This window comes from Salmo trutta, chromosome 2 (genome assembly GCF_901001165.1).
Source record: "Salmo trutta chromosome 2, fSalTru1.1, whole genome shotgun sequence".
Lineage (NCBI taxonomy): Eukaryota > Metazoa > Chordata > Actinopteri > Salmoniformes > Salmonidae > Salmo > Salmo trutta.
The window spans coordinates 24,669,041-24,689,885 of record NC_042958.1 but is presented as its reverse complement, the minus strand read 5'-3'; the positions used below and the strand labels follow the sequence as shown (position 1 = coordinate 24,689,885).

At 41.5% G+C, this 20,845-nt stretch overlaps 1 protein-coding gene across 2 annotated transcripts; it reads right to left on the bottom strand.

Moving 5' to 3' along the window:
* Nucleotides 1–535: 535 nt before the first annotated feature.
* Nucleotides 536–20,737, bottom strand: LOC115153626 (cullin-2). 2 transcript variants are annotated; one of them, XM_029699267.1, is made up of 22 exons: nt 20,646–20,737; nt 19,291–19,429; nt 18,917–19,019; nt 18,620–18,714; nt 17,454–17,559; nt 17,238–17,320; nt 16,768–16,864; nt 16,377–16,487; nt 14,698–14,884; nt 10,917–11,041; nt 9,442–9,549; nt 9,113–9,172; nt 8,785–8,913; nt 8,486–8,572; nt 7,444–7,596; nt 6,693–6,770; nt 6,482–6,548; nt 5,021–5,115; nt 4,751–4,927; nt 4,547–4,648; nt 4,314–4,430; nt 536–2,018 (listed from the first exon to the last, which is right to left on the bottom strand). In XM_029699267.1, the coding sequence occupies exons 2-22, from the start codon at nt 19,407–19,409 to the stop codon at nt 1,887–1,889; spliced, it is 2,331 nt and encodes a 776-aa protein (XP_029555127.1). In that variant the 5' UTR covers nt 19,410–19,429; nt 20,646–20,737; the 3' UTR covers nt 536–1,886. The 2 variants fall into 2 exon arrangements, with proteins under 2 accessions (XP_029555127.1, XP_029555132.1); XM_029699272.1 differs by having other exon boundaries at nt 1,675–2,018; nt 14,722–14,884.
* Between the last annotated feature and the right edge of the window lie 108 nt (nt 20,738–20,845).

Below are 20,845 nucleotides of genomic sequence, written 5' to 3'. Positions count from 1 at the left end.
CAAGTTTTATCAGGACGTTGGCCGCTCTCTGTCAGCTCTGCTTTTATGAATAGATATTCTGAATAGAATCCAGCTAAGTATTCAGTTGTCTAAATTGCAGCGCTAATGGTCCTGATCAGCAGAAGACGGCAGATGATGGACATAGATTTTTGGAGAGGGACAGAGCACATCTGGATAGATGACCATGCTGCATGCCTCCACTAGAACGGTTTGTCACGTTATGCAGACTGTTTGTGACTGAGGACGAAAAGGTCTTCAAATATGCCTCTAAACCAGTATGCAATAGCCGCATGCCTCATGTGAATCGTGAATACAAATATATGCTATAATCCAGCCAAGTTCCATTGTCCAAATGAAAGTTCTAATGGACCTGATGAGCAGCGGACGACAGACGTGGGAGAGATCTGTGGAGAGACAGACAGGAGGCAGGAGAACATCTGGATAGATGACCACGCTGCATGCTAGTGACGAGGGAGCACGTCCAAGTCAGCTGGAATGCAGTCCCACCTTCCAAATAAACGATCACATTAATTCAAATGGTAATACATATTTTATTCTGTAATACATCCATTGTTAGATTAATCAGATTTGAGGCTAAGAAACAAACCTATATATTCGTAATGGATCCTTCCAAATGGGTGGTATTTAAATAAACCTTATACTAAGTTATGTGCTTCAATGCATATGGAGGCCAAATGCCCAAGATAATGGCATGCCATAGCTCTCTGTTAATCATGACAGCTGGTTGGTCCTCTCTTCCAGGAGGTCTTCAGGGTACCCACAGTATGAGACTGCTGTCGCCCAGCTCAGGATGCCTGAAACAGTGATCAGCAAATCTCAGCCTCTCTGCCCTGGGGATGCATGTATCAAGCCCCTCACAGTAGGAGTACAGATCTAGGATCAGTTTAGTCTTTTAAATCATAAAATGGGATTATATGGACAGGAGTTACCTAACGCTCGATCAGCACTCCTACTCTTGAGGTGCTCGATACATACGGCCGTAGATCTTCTCACTGGTCCTTGGGCAAAGCTACTGGTTGGTCAGGTGTTGTGACCAGTGGACCCTGGTTTTCTAGTCTTATGCATTAACAAATAAAGCAATCAACAGCATTGGAATACAAGAATACAGGATTGTAAATGACATAATTTGTAAATCCATAAGTAATAATAATAATAATAATAAGTCCCCTTGTACTCCCCCTGGAGGTAGGCTTTGGTAATAAAGAGACAATACATCCATCCTGTTCATTTTTCATCACACTGACCCATACACACTCCTTTGAAATATTTACCAAAAACCCTCAGTATTTTATTTATTTATTTGACAAGCAGCAGGATCATGTTTGTCACCTCAATTTGTTTTTTCTTTACATTTGAAAGTAGATACAATTATCAGTTTACCGGTTTTATTACAATATTTTTTTTTTACTTCGATACATTTAAAAACAACTGCAAACGTGAGAAAAGAAAGCATGGTTTTCCGCGTCTAGTCTCTAACATTTTTGTCAATGTCACAGCTCACTCGCTTTTTTCCCCCCATTCTTTTTTTTGTTTTCGGTTAAGTCGACCAAAAATGTATTATCAGCTTTGCGCTCAGATACCTACAGGCATTTTCCATTGACGCAATGGGTGCGTGGCACTGGTGATGTTGTAAACAGCATAAAATCAGATGAGGGGGGGGATGGGGGCCAGAGGGTGTCATGACTCGGTGGCTGTCTGGGTTGAACAGTTTTGTTTGTTTCCAAGATGGAGGCCCACAGACCTGCTTCATCCCTCCCTCCTTATAGGAGCATGCGAGACAGCGACAGCCCAAAAATAAATGAAGAATGGCCTCTGTCGTTCTTTGCTTAGCCAGCAGTTGGTTGGGGTAGGGGCCTTATACACCATTATGCCACGTAGCTATACTCGTCTGCAGAGCTCTGGCTCCTCTCGATGTACTGCTTGTCGATGAGTACCTCAATGCACTTCTTGATCATGCTGATACTGGGGTTAAATCTGGCTTTGGACTGGTTGATGACCTGAGTGGAGAAATAAACAGACAGAGAGAGAAATTAACAAGCTGCGTTACTCTGTCGTTGGTTAATAGATCCATCGTCAATGCAGTGAACATTCCCTCCGTATTCGATTTTGTTGTTATTTTTCCTGTTGCAGCATAATGTTTATTTCTCCAGCTGGATATTAACAAAAACAATAAACCTCAGCTGCCTTTGCTTGCGATAGTACAGCTGTGCCCAATGGAATTGTCTGTAAAGCCATAGAGTGAGCTATGAGAGGTTTACTGGATGTGTAAAGAAATCCAGTCTGTACTGAATGGCCATTCTGATACACTCGTCTTCCATTCAATTTGCTACAGAATCTCCCTTGGAGCGGCGCTCAGTTATCTATCTCACGCACCTAGTGATAATACAGCTCTTCTCTTGCGCAATCACGTACTGCCCAAGGACCAGTGAGAACACATGCAGGAGTTAGAGACCACATCACAGGTTGGCCCCGGGCAACCAGCGTCTCGGGTATGTACCAGTCTCTCCATGGAGAGGTGTTCCAAACATGGAACAGTATGTGATTGCTCAAGAGAAGGGGTACATATGTGGTGGAAAAGGTAAGCCACTAAAGCAGTCACGTATGCCCTCATTATGTGCTTTGACTGAAATAACAAATATTGAACCATTAAAGTACAAACAGAAAAGAAAACAGCGGTTGGAGGTGGTGTGTTGTTAGGGAGAAAGACAGAGAGAGAAAAAGGTGACAGCTGAGAGCAAGGGGCCCTCTCTTCAGTCCGCAGGCGTGTTCTGACATCATCCCTAAGGAGAGACACTTATTCCATCCTGACACATCTCTCTGTTCTGTGTTCTTGACTCACAGATGGCATAACAGTATCTAACCATCAGGGAAAGAACCCACCTGACAACAAAGTAGAACATCAACACAGGAAGACAGCAGGAAGAGACATAGGCTAGAGAGGCACACCAGGGAGGACACAGTACTCCCTCTGGCAGGGGAAAGACAGAGCTGTGCCCTCGGGGAAACCATTGGATCTCTCCATTCCCATGTCTCAACCTGTATCTCCCTTGCCTGTTCCCAAATCTGCTGGTGCGGTGTAGAAAACTCCTATGGCCATTGACAAGACAGCACAAACAGATCTGGGACCAGGCTAGTGTCTCCCTCTATCTCAGGCGTCTGTATAGTAACTTGTGTGTTTTTATTTATTATTATTTTTTATTTCACCTTTATTTAACCAGGTAGGCTAGTTGAGAACAAGTCCTCATTTACAACTGTGACCTGGCCAAGATAAAGCAAAGCAGTTCGACACATACAACAACACAGAGTTACACATGGAATAAACAAACATACAGTCAATAATACAGTAGAAAAAGTCTATATACAGTGTGTGCAAATGAGGTAAGGGAGGTAAAGCAATAAAATAGGCCATATTGGCGAGGTAATTACTATATAGGAATTAAACACTGGAGTGAGATGTGCAGAAGATGAATGTGCAAGTAGAGATACAGTGGTGCATAGGAGCAAAATAAATAAATAAATACAGTATGGGATGTGGTAGTTGGATGGGCTATTTACAGATGGGCTATGTACAGGTGCAATGATCTGTGAGCTGCTCTGACAGCTGGTTCTTGAAGTTAGTGAGGGAGATGTGAGTCTCCAGCTTCAGAGATTTTTGCAGTTCATTCCAGTCATTGGGGCGGCAGCATAGCCTAGTGGTTAGAGCGTTGGACTAGTAACCGAAAGGTTGCAAGATCGAATCCCCGAGCTGACAAGGTACAAATCTGTCGTTCTGCCCCTGAACAAGGCAGTTAACTCACTGTTCCTAGGCCGTCATTGAAAATAAGAATTTGTTCTTAACTGACTTGCCTAGTAAAATAAAAAAAATAAAAGATTTGGCAGCAGAGAACTGGAAGGAAAGGTGGCCAAAGTAGGTGTCGGCTTTGGGGCTGACCAGTGAAATATACCTGCTGGAGCGCGTGCTGCGGGTGGGTGCTGCTATGGTGACCAGTGAACTGAGATAAGGTGGGGCTTTACCTAGCAAAGACTTGTAGATGACCTGGAGCCAGTGGATTTGGCGACGAGTATGAAGCGAGGGCCAGCCAACGAGAGAGTACAAGTCGCAGTGGTGGGTAGTATATGGGGCTTTGGTGACAAAACGGATGGCACTGTGAGAGACTGCATCCAATTTGCTGAGTGTTGGAGGCTATTTTGTAAATTACATCACCGAAGTCAAGGATCGGTAGGATAGTCAGTTTTACGAGGGTGTGTCGATCCCCTGTACATGGTTGGACGTGTGCGACATTAAAACTCACCTCCTGTATGAGGGCATTGTGTCTGAGCACTTTGCGTGCCTTCATGATTCTCACTATAGCAGCTTGTAAATACATTTTGCGGTCCTCGTCCACTGCACTCCTCGTCTGCTCCATCTCCTGCAGGGTTGGAAACACAGAAATCGGGCTTTACACAGAGGCAGATATATTGACACAGACAACGGCAGATGTGTTTGCATTGTAGGATGAGCTATCAAGGGTATAGGGTGCTGTACCTGTGGTGTGTCTTTCTGCATTGACGTTGTGATCTTGAACTTTGTTCTTTTACTGGTGAAACTCATATTTAGTGAAAATGTGGACTCGGCCTCGATTTCCTCCTGAAGACGAGAAAAATAGTTACCCGCTGACTGATGAGAGTATCCAAAAGGACTGAGGATTAACACAAATGCCAAGATGAGCTACTTTTAAATCCTCCTAACCAATAAAGAAGACCCTGCTGACTCCAGATCTCCGGGTGACTCTGTGGCTGCTGACACCTGACCCCTGACCTTTTGGGAGTCGTGGTTGAGCATCTTGACGTCCAGCAGGGACTTGATGGTCTTCTGAAGCTCTTTCTCATTCATCTGGGTAGAGTCCTGGAGCTCCTTGTAGCCTACCTGTTAGGATATGATAGTGAGCTAAGTGACTACTTAGTTAAGGCACAGTTAAGACAGCCCATGTCCACTAAACACGTTGGTTTGGTAACACACCGTCTCACTGTTGTTGAACGCCAGCAGCACTGCCATCTGGTAGGTGGTCACCATGGCAACATAGGGCTTGGAGAGATAGTTCATCTTCACCTCACCTGAAGAAGAGGGGAGCCAATCATTATCATCATCGCCACCAATGCTGCATATCAATACCACCATCTTATTCGCCACACCTACTGATAACAACTTGTAAGAAAAACCAAGGAGAAATCAGACAAAAGTAATCCCCAATCCTGTGTTCGCTAGGTATTCTTGTAAACGCAAAGAGGGATTTAGTTCCAATCCATTAATTGCAGTGTTTGTGTGGGGAATGTATGCTGTTGTAATGTTTGAAGGAGTCATCACGGTCTTAGCGCTGTGTGATTTCATGGATTATGTAGTAGTAGTGCCAGGTGCAGCTCAGTGTTAGGTAGAATCAGAGCCTCTCTAACATGGACCTGTAGTAGTGTCACACTGATTTGGGATAAAACACCCTGCAGTGCATACAGACAATCCATTTCGGACTATAGAAGTATCACCCTGTTACTCTTGTTGAGCTATGGATGCGATTTCAGTTTCAGTGAAACATAAGGTAGGGGAGTGGGGGTAAATTGAGCCAGTTTATATTCAGTATCACTCTGTCAATGGAAATATAGCATTCTTTCTAACAAAGATATCTACATATGTTTTAGGATGTTGTGCATCCCTGGAAATATCAGAATTCATGTAAGCATTACAGTTTTGAAAACATAGATTGTCTAAAAAAAAAAAGTGGTCTCATGGCACAACTTACTCGGGTATGGGGTACGTCGAGCCGTGGGACAGGGTAAATTAAGCCCCCTACAAATGTCTGTACTGAATTAAATATTATATTTCCCAAACACAATGCAATCACTTTTTTGTTTCTTTTAATGCCTAACAAACACTGTACTTTTTCTTTTTTTACACTTTTAACATAGGCCAGGCCTTGTTACCTCATATCCCAGCGACAATGTGCCATTACGCCTGGGAAGAAAACACTTCAATTTGCTCAACTTGCCATTGGATCAACTTACCAAGGCAAACATTGACTATATTAGCCCACACAGCTAGAAGGATGCACTTTTATGCTAGGTTAAGTACCTCATATTGTAGCTTATAGAGACCACAACTGATGTATAGAACAATCTTAAAACAATCTACTTAGATTCAAGCATCTTGAAACCTATTAACACAAATTAATTTGACTTGGTGAAAATCTGTTTTTTGGACCTAACTTGCTTACCATCATACTCAATGAAATTATGACCTTTTCCTAAATATTTGGTAAAATTATACATTTTGTGTATGGTTTCCTAGTAACAACTCTGACCTTTGGCTCAAATGACCAAACTCTTCCCTACTTCTGCCAACTAAACATTCCACATCATTTGCACTGGGTTTCTGTACGATCATCATCTGCTGTATATATGTGTGTGTTTGTGTGTGTGTGTGTGTGTCTACCTGTGCAGAGATAGTGCAGCCAGGTCAACTTCCTCCCGCTGAAGTGCTGATTATAGAACAACTCAAACTGCAGAGAAAAACAATCATGTCAGAATGACATAAGATTAACATCTGCAGTTTTGTTGAACAGCCATGTGTAATCTTTGGGAACCACAGAAAGATACTGTTATATCTCTATGGGCACGGCCCTCTCTAAACAACCACTACTCACCATCTGAACACTCTTCTCCAGCTCTTGTGGGATGGCAAAGGTAGAGGAGGGGACGTGCGTGAGGGGCCAGGCTCCTGCCTGCAACGAGACGACACACACACACGTGCAGACACGGTAAGACATCTCCACCACCATAGTCATTGCTTCTCACAGCAAACGTGCCTGAAGTTGCCTAACCTTTAAAAACTACTTTAAAAACCACAGATAATTCACCAATTACCCTGTTTCACTGTACTGACACAACAACCAATTTATTGGGGAAAAAACACATTGGTGTTTTCTTTCCTAGCAGGGAGTCCGGTTCTTCTATTGGTAATGGCTATGATGATGACATTTGTCCACTCTCTGTCCTCTGTTTTGTGTTATATGTGTAACCTCAAATATGCCTAGCCTATGTTTATTTTAAAAAATCCCCACCACTCCAGACTTGATTCTATTATATTATTTGATGTGACAGTAACAACTACTGATTTGGGGGGGTGGATACATTTTAAAACACCTGTATTTTTCATTCTATAGCTTGTTCTCAATCTTTTTAAATAGTGAGCCAAAATGTTTTCAGCACTTTTAATTTCCCTGACTGATCAAAACTCAATTTTATCATGCTCTCTCGTCTCTCTGCAGCATATAGAAATACATATAGAACCGTGATGATCACAATAATTGTACCAGCACCTACTGTAAGTATGGTGATACTATCGTATCGCGAGGTCCCTGGCAATTCCCAGCCCTAGTAACAACCACCGCTCACCTGTAATACGTAGATCTGGAAGCTGATGCCCAGTTCGACCGGTGATTCCTGGGTCTTGATGAAGTTGTTGAATTTGTTGTTCAGGTCTGCGCTGACGCTCATGTCTGTGTACATTCTGTGGAGCTTGCTCGTGAACTCGTAGCCACAGGCTTGCTGCAGGGGGGAGAGAGAGTTCACAGGGTGATACAGCGTAGAGGGAGAAGTGTGTGTGTGGGGGGAGGGGCCTTCCTCTTTTGTTCTCTAATGCTCCTCTATTGTTCCTCAAGCAAGGGGAGGTCGATGACATCACAGATTCCCATAAGACCAACTCATTGAATGTCTACTCCTTGAAGTTTGCAGTTGTGTCAAAAAAAACTATTGTTACCATTTAGTGTGTTTACTGTATTTATACTTGAGATATCGCTTTTCAACAGTAAAAGTTCAAAAATCACTGGAGACGTCTTGGAGGCAGTGGTATTCATACTCTTTCAGTGAGGAACACATTTTTCCCGCAAGAATTTCTCACGACCCATGACAATCTTAAAATCATAAAATGTAAATTTTTACATCAACAAACGACCTTCTATTCATTACATCTTGAACTCTTATTAAAATTAAAATATACCAAAAATACATTTACTCAAAATAGCTTTTTTTTTCCCAAACAATAATTTCTCAAAAACGTTTGTATATTGTTCCATAGAAGAAAAACATTTTAAAACTTGTTTATTTTGTCTACCCCTCTGCAGTTCCCCCATGATCGCACTAGGGGTTGCAACTCTGACTTTAAATACCACTGCTTTAAGGGTTGGTTTGAGAGTTATGTGGGAAAGTATTTTAAAGTGAAAAACTGACAGTTTAGAGAGTGATGCTTAATTATGGCATGAATTATTGGCATTCCGTTAGCGTCTTGTCCAGGGGACTTGTACGTCAAGGTTTTTCACGCTACAGAAACAGGAGATTAGCCCACACGTCAGAAGTCTTTCTGTCTTGGAAAAGGCTTACTTTATGCAAGAAAGACCTTAACTGGTGCCTGCTGAAGTTTAAAAGAGTCTTATTTCACCTTTAGTTTGTTGATCATGGCTTCTTCTGAGTCCATGGACAAAGACAGCCCGTGTATTAACCGCTTTGCTAACATTCTTGCATAAAACTGTGCGAAAGAAAGGAGGGAGAGAAAGAGAGAGTGAAAAACAAAACATCAATTCATTATCTCAGCTTCCAAATAAATAAAAAAACATCTGTTTGTTTAATGCTCTTTAGTGAATCACAAATTCAGTCTGGAAGGAATAAAAAGCAGCCGTACTAGCAGTCAATATCCCTGGTCATTTAAGATAATGACGCTAATGCCCGTCTGCCAGCTACCTTTTGAAAAACGTCCTTGTCATCTATGTACTTGAACACGGTAATGAAGCTGGTCAGCTTGTCTTCCACCTCGTTCTCGGTCATTCCCTTTGCAGACTTCTTCAGCAGATTGTCACAATACTTGGCAAGCTATATGGATAAAGGGCAAAACACCACACGGTCAGACATTACTATGGTCTACAAAATGTTAAAAAATGAAGGCACACAGGTAAAGTAGTAGAGCTCTAGACCCACTGCTGTGCACAGGGCCTTTACTTTGTCTATTACCAGGGTATGATCTTATAACACCACACACTTCCAAACCTCAGGTGTCATGAATGAGCCTCACCAGTTCAGGTGCTTTGCAGATGGATTTGGGCTCCCTGTGGTTAACCACTGACGTCAAAGCCTGGGGAGGATCAAACAAAGCAGTCATTTTACATAATCAATTTCAGTACATCTACAGCTTAGACATCAGTTTATACCAAGAGTTAACAGTTATGATTTAACCAACGAGGAGGCTTCATATATACAAACTTGATTCTTTCCCGCAGGGAGTGAGGAACAATCTGGAAGCACATCCTATAGTGAAGACAAACATCTCACTGCCGCCACCTACTGGTATTAACTGTCTAGTGTCCACATTGTGATTTTGCCAGGGAGTCATAATGTTAATACCTTATCAAGTGCGCTCATGAAGTGCTGATCCCCATTCAGCACTGTGTTAATGAGCTGAACGAATTTACTGTGAACCTCCAACACGGACTCCACAAACAGGGTTGGCATCTGGGGAGGGAACCAAATGAATCAACAGGAGGTTTAGCGGTGGCCTGTTATATTATGTTAGCGATATAATCAGATACCGGTAACTGCCAAAATAAAGGAAACACCCAAGTAAATCAGGGATATAAAGTATATTGAAAGCAGGTGCTTTGTTTCCATTAGTCAAAATTGCCTATATAATTTTTTTTAATATCAAACAAAAACATTTGCTTTTTGGTCTTAATTTACATTTAGGGTTAGGCATAACAGTGTGGTTAAGGGTAAAATCAAATTTTAAGAAGATAAATTGTAGAAATATGGTAACGCAGGTGTGGCAATTAGCATTCCATCATGCTTAGGATCATGTATAAAAATGCCAAGTTGGCCATTATTTTGACTACCATGGCTAGAAGAGACCTCAGTGACTTTGAAAGAGTCAGGGATTTAAAGGAGCATAGGGGGTTTAAAGGGTTGTGTGTGTGTGTGTGTTAGCTGTGAGTTATTGATCATCTGATCGCGTATAGCTAGTGTTTTAAGCCCCCAAAACAGCCCATATATGACTGTCGTTTTCCTGAGACGGGTTACTGGTGACTTATTCTTGTCATATCAGGTTTATGATAATGATCATCTCAGTCAAATATTGGAGTCAGAAAAGAGCCTGACAGTCTTAGAAAAAAAAAAAAAAAAAGATTAAGTATAGGAACCAAGAAGTAAAAATAACTGACGTTAGAACATAACTGTGATTTCGTAAGTTAAGAAAAATGTATGCTTAATCCAATATAAAACTAATGTATAGAATGTATTATTCAAGATACTAAATTCACAAATTGTACAGCACAATGGCAGAGTCATGTCTTAAGTGGAAAACTAATAATGACTCAATAATCCATGACTTCTAGGAACTTACGTTACGGACGGAGTTTGAAAGATGACTGTCAGAAGTATTACAATGTAATCCGACTGTCTGCATATTATAAGACATGGCAAATGAGGGTGCAGTGAGATACCGAAGGATTGGACGATACTTTTCTTGCCAATCATCGTGAAAAAATGTATACTTAAAAACTGGAAATCAACCAATCCTCCATAGTTAACACAATGGAAAGGTCAAATGCTTTCTTATCTTAAATGTTGAAAGTGTGTGGGTGACGGAGAGAAACAAAATGGTGCAGTTTGAGGCCATGAGGCGGAGAGTGATGCGGGCGCTGGAGATGGGGGTGTGAGCAGGTGGATCTGGGCAGGTGTGATGTCGTTGATGTTGGTGTGAGTCTGTATGCTGTTGTTAGTGTATGTTTTGTATTGTAAAAAAAATGTAAATATAAAAACATCATCATCCGATCCTGCATACTGATAATGTAGTGATAACTTGGGGAGATGGAGATGTGACGTACGTTTTCCTGAGAGAGGTTACTGGTGGCTCGGATGCCCTCGTCGTGGATATGGACCTGGAGCTCCTGGATCATGTGAGGTAAACCACTGGACACGGCTCGCAGCAGGGTGTACATGTTAGCCATGTCTGTAGGGGAGAGAGAGGAAGAGATAGAGATGGGGGGGGAGGGTGTGGAGTGTTATGGAGATGGAGATGTTCTCTGGTCAATAATGGCCAGAAACATATGGGATTTAGCCAGCCAGGTCAAATACTGTGCTTACTTAACACTGGCTTTAAGCCAGCCCCTGGATCTATAGGCTAGTAGCTACCAGACTGACCATCTAACAAGACTGCCCATCTACACTGAACAAAATTATAAAACGCAACACGTGTTGGTCCCATGTTGCATGAGCTGAAATAAGATGGCAGAAATGTTCCATACAGTTGAAGTTGAAAGTTTACATACACTTAGGCTGGAGTCATTAAAACTCATTTTTCAACCACTCCACACATTTCTTGTTAACAAACTATAGTTTTGGCAAGTCTTTTAGGACATCTACTTTGTGCATGACACAAGTTATTTTTCCAGCAATTGTTTACAGACAGATTATTTCACTTATAATTCAATGCATCACAATTCCAGTGGGTCAGAAGTTTACATACACTAAGTTGACTGTGCCTTTAAACAGCTTGGAAAATTCCATAAAATGTCAAGCTTCTGATAGGCTAATTGACATCATTTGAGTCAATTGGAGGTGTACCTGTGGATGTATTTCAAGGCCTACCTTCAAACTCAGTGCCTCAGTGCTTGACATCATGGGAAAATCAAAAGAAGTCAGCCAAGACCTCCAAGTCTGGTTCATCCTTGGGAGCAATTTCCAAATGCCTGAAAAAACCATGTTCATCTGTACAAACAATAAGTATAAACACAATGGGAACACGCAGCTGTCATTCCGCTCAGGAAGGAGACGAGTTCTGTCTCCTAGAGATGAACATACCTTGGTGAGAAAAGTGCAAATCAATCCCAGAACAACAGCAAAGGACCTTGTGAAGATACTGGGGAAAACAGGTACAAATGTATCTGTATCCACAGGAAAACGAGTCCTATATCGACATAACCTGAAAGGCCGCTCAGCAGGAAAGAAGCCACTGCTCCAAAACCTCTATAAAAAAAGTCAGACTACGGTTTGCAAATGCACATGGGGACAAAGAGAGTACTTTCTGGAGAAATGTCCTCTGGTCTGATGAAACAAAAATAGAACTGTTTGGCCATAATGACCATCATTATGTTTGGAGGAAAAAGGGGGAGGCTTGCAAGCCGAAGAACACCATCCCAACTGTGAAGCACGGGGGTGGCAGCATCATGTTGTGGGGGTGCTTTACTGCAGGAGGGACTGGTGCACTTCACAAAATAGATGGCTTCATGAGGAAGGAAAATTATGTGGGTATATTTAAAGGTTGGTCGCAAATGGGGCTTCCAAATGGACAATGACCCCAAGCATACTTCCAAAGTTGTGGCAAAATGGCTTAAGGACAACAAAGTCAAGGTATTGGAGTGGCCATCACAAAGCCCTGACCTCAATCCTATCGAACATTTGTGGGCAGAACTGAAAAAGTGTGTGTGAGCAAAGAGGCCTACAAACCTGACTCAGTTACACCAGCTCTGTCAGGAGGAATGGGCAAAAATTCCCAAACTTATTGTGGGAAGCTTGTGGAAGGCTACCCAAAATGTTTGACCCAAGTTAAACAATTTAAAGGCAATGCTACCAAATACTAATTGAGTGTATGTAAAATTCTGACCAACTGGGAATGTGATGAAAGAAATAAAAGCTGAAATAAATCATTCTTTCTACTATTATTCTGACATTTCACATTCTTAAAATAAAGTGGTGATCCTAACTGACCTAAGACAGGGAATTTTTACTATGATTAAATGTCTGGAATTGTGAAATGAGTTTAAATGTATTTGGCTAAGGTGTATGTAAACGTCCGACTTCAACTGTACGTACTAAAAGCTTATTTCTCTCTCAGTCTGTGCACAAATTTGATTATAACCCTGTTAGTGAGCATTTTTCCTTTGCCAAGATAATCCATCCACCTGACAGGTTTGGCACATCAAGAAGCTGATTAAACAGCATAATCATTACACAGGCGCACCTTGTGCTGGGGACAAGAAAAGGCCACTCTATAATGCGCAGTTTTGTCACAGAACACAATGCCACAGATGTCAAGTTGAGGGAGTATGCAATTGGCCTGCTGACTGCAGGAATGTCCACCAGAGCTGTTGGCAGAGAATTCTTCGACCATAAGCCGCCTCAAATTGTTTTCCGCATTGTTCACACCAATAGCGTCTTTGCACAAAATCATATGCAGCATCATCTGGATGTGTGTGCAACAAAAGTTCCAACATTCACCTTCTACTACCATTTCTGTCAAGCCGTCTACACATACAGTTTGATGCATACATTCGATAAATCCAGCGTATGCACCACACAGAACGCACTGCCTCTGTAACACAATGCTGCAAGGCAAACGTAGCGTTCCATTGGAAATGCAATGACGCTGTCGGTGTGATCGAGACGTTAGAAATTTTGACAGTACGTCCAACCGGCCACACAACCGCAGACCATGTGTAACCAGGCCAGCCCAGGACCTCCACATTCGGCTTCTTCACCTGCAGGATCGTCTGAGACCAGCCACCCGGGCAGCTGATGAAACTATGGGTTTGCACAACTGAAGGAATTGCTGCACAAACTGTCATAAACCGTCTCAGGGATGCTCATCTGCATGTTCGTCGTCCTCACCAGGGTCTTGACTTGACTGCAGTTTGGCATTGTAACTGACTTCAGTGGGCAAATACTCACCTTCGATGGCCACTGGCACGCTGGAGAAGTGTGCTCTTCACGGATGAATCCCGGTTTCAATTGTACCGGGCAGATGGCAGACAGTGTGTATGGCCTTGTGTGGCAAGCTATTTGCTGATGTCAACATTGTGAACAGAGTGCCCCATGGTGGCGGTGTGGTTATGGTATGGGCAGGCATAAACTACAGAAAGCGAACACAATTGAATCGATGGCAATTTGAATGCACAGAGATACCATGACAAGATCCCGAGGCCCATTGTTGTACCATTCATCCGCCGCCATCACCACGTTTCCACATGATAACGCACAACCCCATGTCGCAAGGATCTGTGCACAATTCCTTGATGACGAAAATGTCCCTGTTCTGGCCTGTATACTCACCAGACATGTCACCCATTGAGCATGTTTGGGATGCTCTGGATCGACATGTACAACAGCATGTTCCAGTTCCCGCCAATATCCAGTAAATTCACACAGCTATTGAAGAGTAGGACAACATTCCACAGGCCACAATCAACAGCCTGATCAACTCTATGTTAAGATGTGTCACGTGCATGAGGCAAATAGTGGTCACACCAGATACTAACTGGTTTTCTGATCCACGCACCTACCTTTTCTTTTTAAAGGTATCTGTGACCAACAGATGCATATCTTTATTCCCAGTCATGTAAAATCCATAGATTAGGGCCTAATGAGTTTAAACTGACTGAATTCCTTATATGAACTGTAACTCAGTACAATCTTTGAAATTGTTGCATGTTGCGTTTATATTTTTGTTCAGTGTAACTACAGACTGACCATCTAATTTACAGACTGTCCTAACTCAATTTACAGACTGTCCTAACTCTCAGACTGACCATCTAACTACAGACTGACCATATAACTACAGTAATACAGTCTAAGCCAGACCCTGGATCTATTAGTATCAAACAAACTGACCGTCACTCCTGTAACCAGACTGACCGTCTCTCTTCTCCTGGCGGATGATGTTCTGACACTCCCCATGGAGGAACTGCAGGTGGTCCGCCACCATCCTCTGCTGGCATTCGTGGATGACTTTGGCGTAGGAGCTGGGATGCAGGTACTTTCGACATCGCACCTCCTCGTCTTTCAACCGTCCTAAAACCTAGGTGGAGTCAGAGAGGGAAGGGAACACATTGGATTGATGAATTTGTTAAATACAGTTAATAATGCATATGTCAAAGACGCTACTTGCTAACTGGCCCAGGCCCAATAGGGCTGAATGACTGCCAAAAAACATCAAATGGAGCGTATAATTAAACAGAATTTCCAAACGTGGGTCTGCTGTAGACCCATGCAGTTCCTAGGTGAGGTTAGTTCCTCTCTGCTTACATCATGTCAAAAATAAATGTCCCCCACAAGTTTTTTTTTGTGCCAGTATGGCACACATTCAAGACTTTTACTTTGACATGAGGTAAGTAGAGAGGAAGTGGGTCTACAACAGACGCACGTTTGGAAAGTCTTTCATTTATGATCTATTAGATGTTTTTGTATCAATTTCCACTTGTATGAGGACCAAACCTATGGAAAATCAGCAGAGTAAGTTGAAATTAAATGTTATTTAACTTTAACTTCCGGCAGACTATTACGTTTTTTGGAAACTAATTCCTAGCAACACTAGTGTGCAAATACTAGCGTTGCTAAAAGCAGCTTAAGCAACGCTAATGCCGGCGGGTTTTTCTGAAAAGGAAAGCTACCTCAGTTTGATCGTGTTAGGCTGGTCTGGACATGAGAACCGCAGGCCAGGGCAGCGAGCGAGGCATATCACATATCCCATTTATAGGGACTTCAGTCACGCTCAGCACAACAACAGATGGCCAGACACTCCTACACACTGCCGACTGCCCCATTGCATTTTAAAGCCAGCATGGTGTTTATCTTGGTTAAAGGGCTATCAGATCACCTATTTACAGGTCCACTCGTGAACAGAGACCAAGTCCCAAATGGCACCCTACTCCCTATATAGTGCACTACTTTTCCACAAATCCCATAAGCAGTGGACTACACTTTATAGTGAATAGGGTGCCATTTCAGACACACCAGGCGGCAGCCATGATGTGAGTTAGCTAGCTAATGTAAGGGACTGTCTGTCATCTCTTTGCACTAGAGTCAGTCAGTCAAACAGTAATACACAGATTCAACTCTGACGGTGCTACAGCTGGTTGCTCCATGGGTCTCCGCAGACTCACAGCAGAGCAATGCCTGTGTACAGCTGCTCCAAGAGTCACCGAGCCTCTGATAAACTAACACCAAGAACACAGCAAAATACACAATATCCATTTGTAGCAATGGCAAGTCCCACTATTTAACTGAATTCATCATTTACAATACCCGAACATCAACGGTTTGCCTACATGCTTCCAATGAGACAAAAGTATTTCTTAGGGCCACAGTAGAGAACAGTAGAGCCCTTGGATTCTATGTACAAAGAATACAACAGAGAGCAGCGGGTGTAACAAGGAAGTGAACTACACTACCTGTCCGTCAAACATCTTACCTTTTCCATAAAGCTACTGTGAACAGTTAGACCATAGAGATCCTATAATTCATAGAGCACAGTGGATCTCTATTAGCTGGACTTACTACATCCATCTTACCTTTTCCATATACTGTGAGCAGTTGGACTCTTGCAGTAAATTGGAGGCTTCCTGTTTGTAATACTCTCCTGTTTTCGTCAGAAATGGCCCTTCGAAGATTTCCTGATAAAACTGAAACATTAGGAAAAGAGTGTGAACCACGAGTGAGTTTAGAGAACACACACGTTGGCATGGACATGCAGTATACTGTACATGAATTAACATGCATGAACAGTATCAATTATTCAACGGCATAGTGGCTATATAGAAAACGAGTTTCAAGACTATCGACTTCAAGCTAACAACTTAAAAGGAAAAACATTCACTGTGGGAAAACAGGCTATAGAGCAAACATAAAATGACCACTGTCCAGAAATATCTAGAAACCAACATATGACAGATGCGTACTCACCTTGAGAGGAAACTTTTTCTTGTACTGTTCAACATGAACAAAGGAGTTGATAACCCCATGGATTACTTTCTGATTAGGGTCCTCGCCACACCGGTCACTGGAAGAGAACACACTCCATTAGGGGTCATTCCATTTCTATTGAGCATTTACAGAATTTACATTAAATTATTGAATGAAAAGAGTAAAAGGTGACTTGTGGTTTTCAATTTCATTTCGGTAAATACCCTAACAGTAATAACCTAAACTGGATTAGCCTGCTACAACAATACTATATGTCAGAACAGAGCAAAAGGTTCTTTCTTTATCTTCACAGAAAGTAACCTTCAGGCCAAGTCATTATGACAATAACAAATCACTAAATAAGAGAACTGTGCATTTCACCTCAAGAGCTTCTCCTCCAATGCTAGCCTTGTATAATCATAGTGCACATTTGAACCAATAACTACTGTACATATAAACCAAGAACCAACTTTTTGACTTCATTCAGCAGCATCCGTATCAGGACAGCTTGCAGGGGCTCGATCATCAGTTTCCTCCACATGTCTAGTGCTAGCTGAAATTACAGTAAGGAGAATTGTATGAGCACATACTATTGTATGTAAGCACTCAGAAATGCAAACTGATATATTGTGACATTTGTACTGAATAACTGAGAATGTAAGTAATAAGATATGATTGAGACTTACCTCTCCTATCTCCATAAGTGGTTCGTTCATGTCAACCCCTCCATAGCCATACTGCAAGTCTGCCTCTGTCAGTTTGTTCTTCTTGATGAACTGTGTGTTGAGGTACCTACATTAGAAAGAGGGGAGAGAAAGTGCATTACACAACATCATATTAAAATAATAACATTTGATAATAACTCTTATCTAGAGTTTTACCAAAGTGTTGGTAAGACTAGCTCACTATGGGCAACCCATAATTCTCTACAGATTCACTAGTGTGTGAATGGCCAAGTTCCCAGGGCCTCAGGCTACAGAGAGAAAGCAGACAGAAATGCTGGCTCTGATGGCAGTCAGACTATCTACAAGTTGTTTTCACAGCTGTGCTGTCCACTTAGCATCAGCAGGACAGTGATGAGAAGCGATATGAACTCAAATTCATATATACAAAATGATGGGATGACAACATGCTAAATTACCTCTCAAATTGATGAGGAGCTAGTTGTAGAAAATTATGATATCTAAAGCTGTCACTGTGGTGAGGTAGCCAAAGTCTTAAATTTCCCAAAACATCTACCAATGTGAAATATAAAATATCTGCACCTGAGAAAATGTAGCTTAGCCTAAATTGTAGAAGTGGCTGTGTTCTTTATATAAGGTGTCAATGGCAGGGTAGGTCAGGAAATAGACATGACTGGGTGATAAGTGCTGGCAGCTACACAATAGCAGTACTCTACTACAGTACTATCAGATTCCACACACACAAACACATTACCGGCCCAAGTGCACTTGTAAAAATAGATCCAATACTTCTATGCGGTATTGATTTTCAAATGAAGAGGACACACACAGAAACAGTCAATGGTTGCTGGCACTTCAAAGACAAGCGTTTCAAGGTAACAATCCCCAATAATGTGGGGAGCCTACGGGAGAAGCAGGAAGGACTGTGAACTCTACAGTAACTACAGTGCTCATGCACCTCATGCCGCATTTCTGTGGCAAACTCCTACAAAACACAGCCACAGTCAAGTTTACTGGCACTAAACAATAGGAGAGATAGGGCTTACAGTAAGACTGAACTCATATAAGACGGTCTGTATTATTTCAGATTTAGTCAAACCTGGTGTATTTGGCTCTCCTATTCGTCGGAGTTCATCAAAACATTCATAAAAAGGCTGATGGGATATTACCTGTACAAGCAATCCATGTAGTCTGCTCCCTTGCTATACTCCTCCCAGTATCTGTGGTACATAACTAAAACCTTCTCCTCCGACTCCAGAACTTTCTGAAATTACAGACAAAGAATATAAGTTTAATACCTTGGCACCTCAATGAAAAGCAGACAATCAACAAATACAGCTATTAGGCTATCCAATGTTAAGCAATGGGAAATTTCTCTGAATCAAGTGAAATCAATAGCTTAATGGACTAACATTTAGTAGATAACAGATCAAATATATTTCCCACAAATGATGAATCGTATTTACCTTGTACAATTGTCTGACATGGTTCTCCAGGAACACCTTGGTCTCTGTGTACAACTTTTCACCCAGAGGCTCTGGGTAAGCGACACACAAGGCATAGATGTCACTGATTTTAGAGTAAAGGAGTCAAACACATTAATATGTAACACTGAAGAAGAAAAACATGCAGACATTATTTTCTATTTAAAAAGGGACACGTGGACTTGAAAATGTCCCAAAGTTAACTTTGGCTTGATTGAATGGCTCGAATACGTAAGCACAGACCAGTGGCATTTTAGCCTCCTAAATCATAGGCAAACTAAAATGCAAAAAAAGAGAAGACAGTTCAGGAACTCATTATCAAAAAAACCTCTGTAGAGCTGAAACGGAAAGGATACGAGAATCTGTCGTTCCATGTGGCCCTCTCCACATAATCAAGCATCACCACAGCCTTGATTGTCGTCAGTAGCTTGTTCCATGTTTCATCAAAGTCCACCACCCGCGGCTTCAAGGACATCGTATGGCTTCTTCTTCAGGCTGAGATAAAGAGGGGAAAATAACAGTTATTGGTGTGATTGCACAGCACTTTAATATTGGAGAAAACTATTTGAGAATTATTAGAGCAGATTAACGATGTATGGTTGTCGAATCAGTTAATATACACTCCCATTTTAATCAGTCCAACATCAGACTGCGAATGTGAATGGTATTTTTCCTCTTCAGATTGGATAAACTGTTACATACTATGTATCAATAATTAAACAATACTTGGAAATACAGATCATTTACTGATCTGCCTGAAGCATAATGATATTAACTCTGATTGTAATTGCAAACAGAACTTCTAATCTCAAACATTGTGTTGTAATAACAAGGTTAATGACATTAATTGAACAAATTACAGTTAATGTAACAACTTAAACTAAAAGCCATATCACAAATGTGTCATACAAATTTGCAGGGAAATTATTTAAATATTATACTGCATCAGCTCAATAACACAAATGTAGATTTAGGCCTACATAGCATTAACGTTACACCTCAACATTCAAACAATCAACGAAATGTCTTATTAATAGCTAACGTTAAAAAGGGAATAGAATCGACTGTTTCACCAAATTCACGGGCTGTTACTAGGAAACTAATTGACACACTGTAAACAATGCATTTCGCTAGAATAATCAGTAATCATGTTACCCAACGTTGCTAGCTAACTACATCAGCAATGATATATGCTAACAATATTCAGCCATTCATGACATGAGTTGAACTGTCACAGGTAGCAAGAGGAGTTTAATGCTCACGTTAGATATCCCGCAATACTTTCTTTTTTAGGCCTGGCTAGCTCGCTTGCAGCTATCCACTCCATTCGTCATTCAAGCTAGCTTGTCACTTTCGGAGAATGTTGCTACATGTTACAGACATAGCTATTTCGCTTAGTTAGCTACTCATTAAAGTCACAAACAGTCATATTTTTCTCGAACAATGTCTTAAATTTACTAACTAACCATGTAGCTAGGAAGAAGCGTCAAAATATCTAGCTAGGTATAGCAGCTAGCTGCTAGCTTAGAAATCCAGTTAAAGCTTTGCACTTCTAACTAGCGACCGATTTGGGGTAGCTTCCTAACGCTAGCTAGCTAGCTTGCTAGCTGCGACTTCAATACATTTGAACTGACAACACGCGACATCACAGTATCATGGTTTACAGAAACATGTCAACAAGGTTACGTGAAGATTTCCAATATGTACATACCTCTAACCAATATATGTGTTAATAAAAGTCAAGTTTCTTCACTGTCACAGGCTTGATCGCTTTCGCTTAGCTACAGCTCTTCCATTACCCTACCTTATGGAAAATACCATTGTATCAGCTGTAGGGTGTACTGTAATGGAGTAGTAATTATTTGTATTTAATATAATAATATCAGAGAAGGTAAATGTGTATCGTGCACA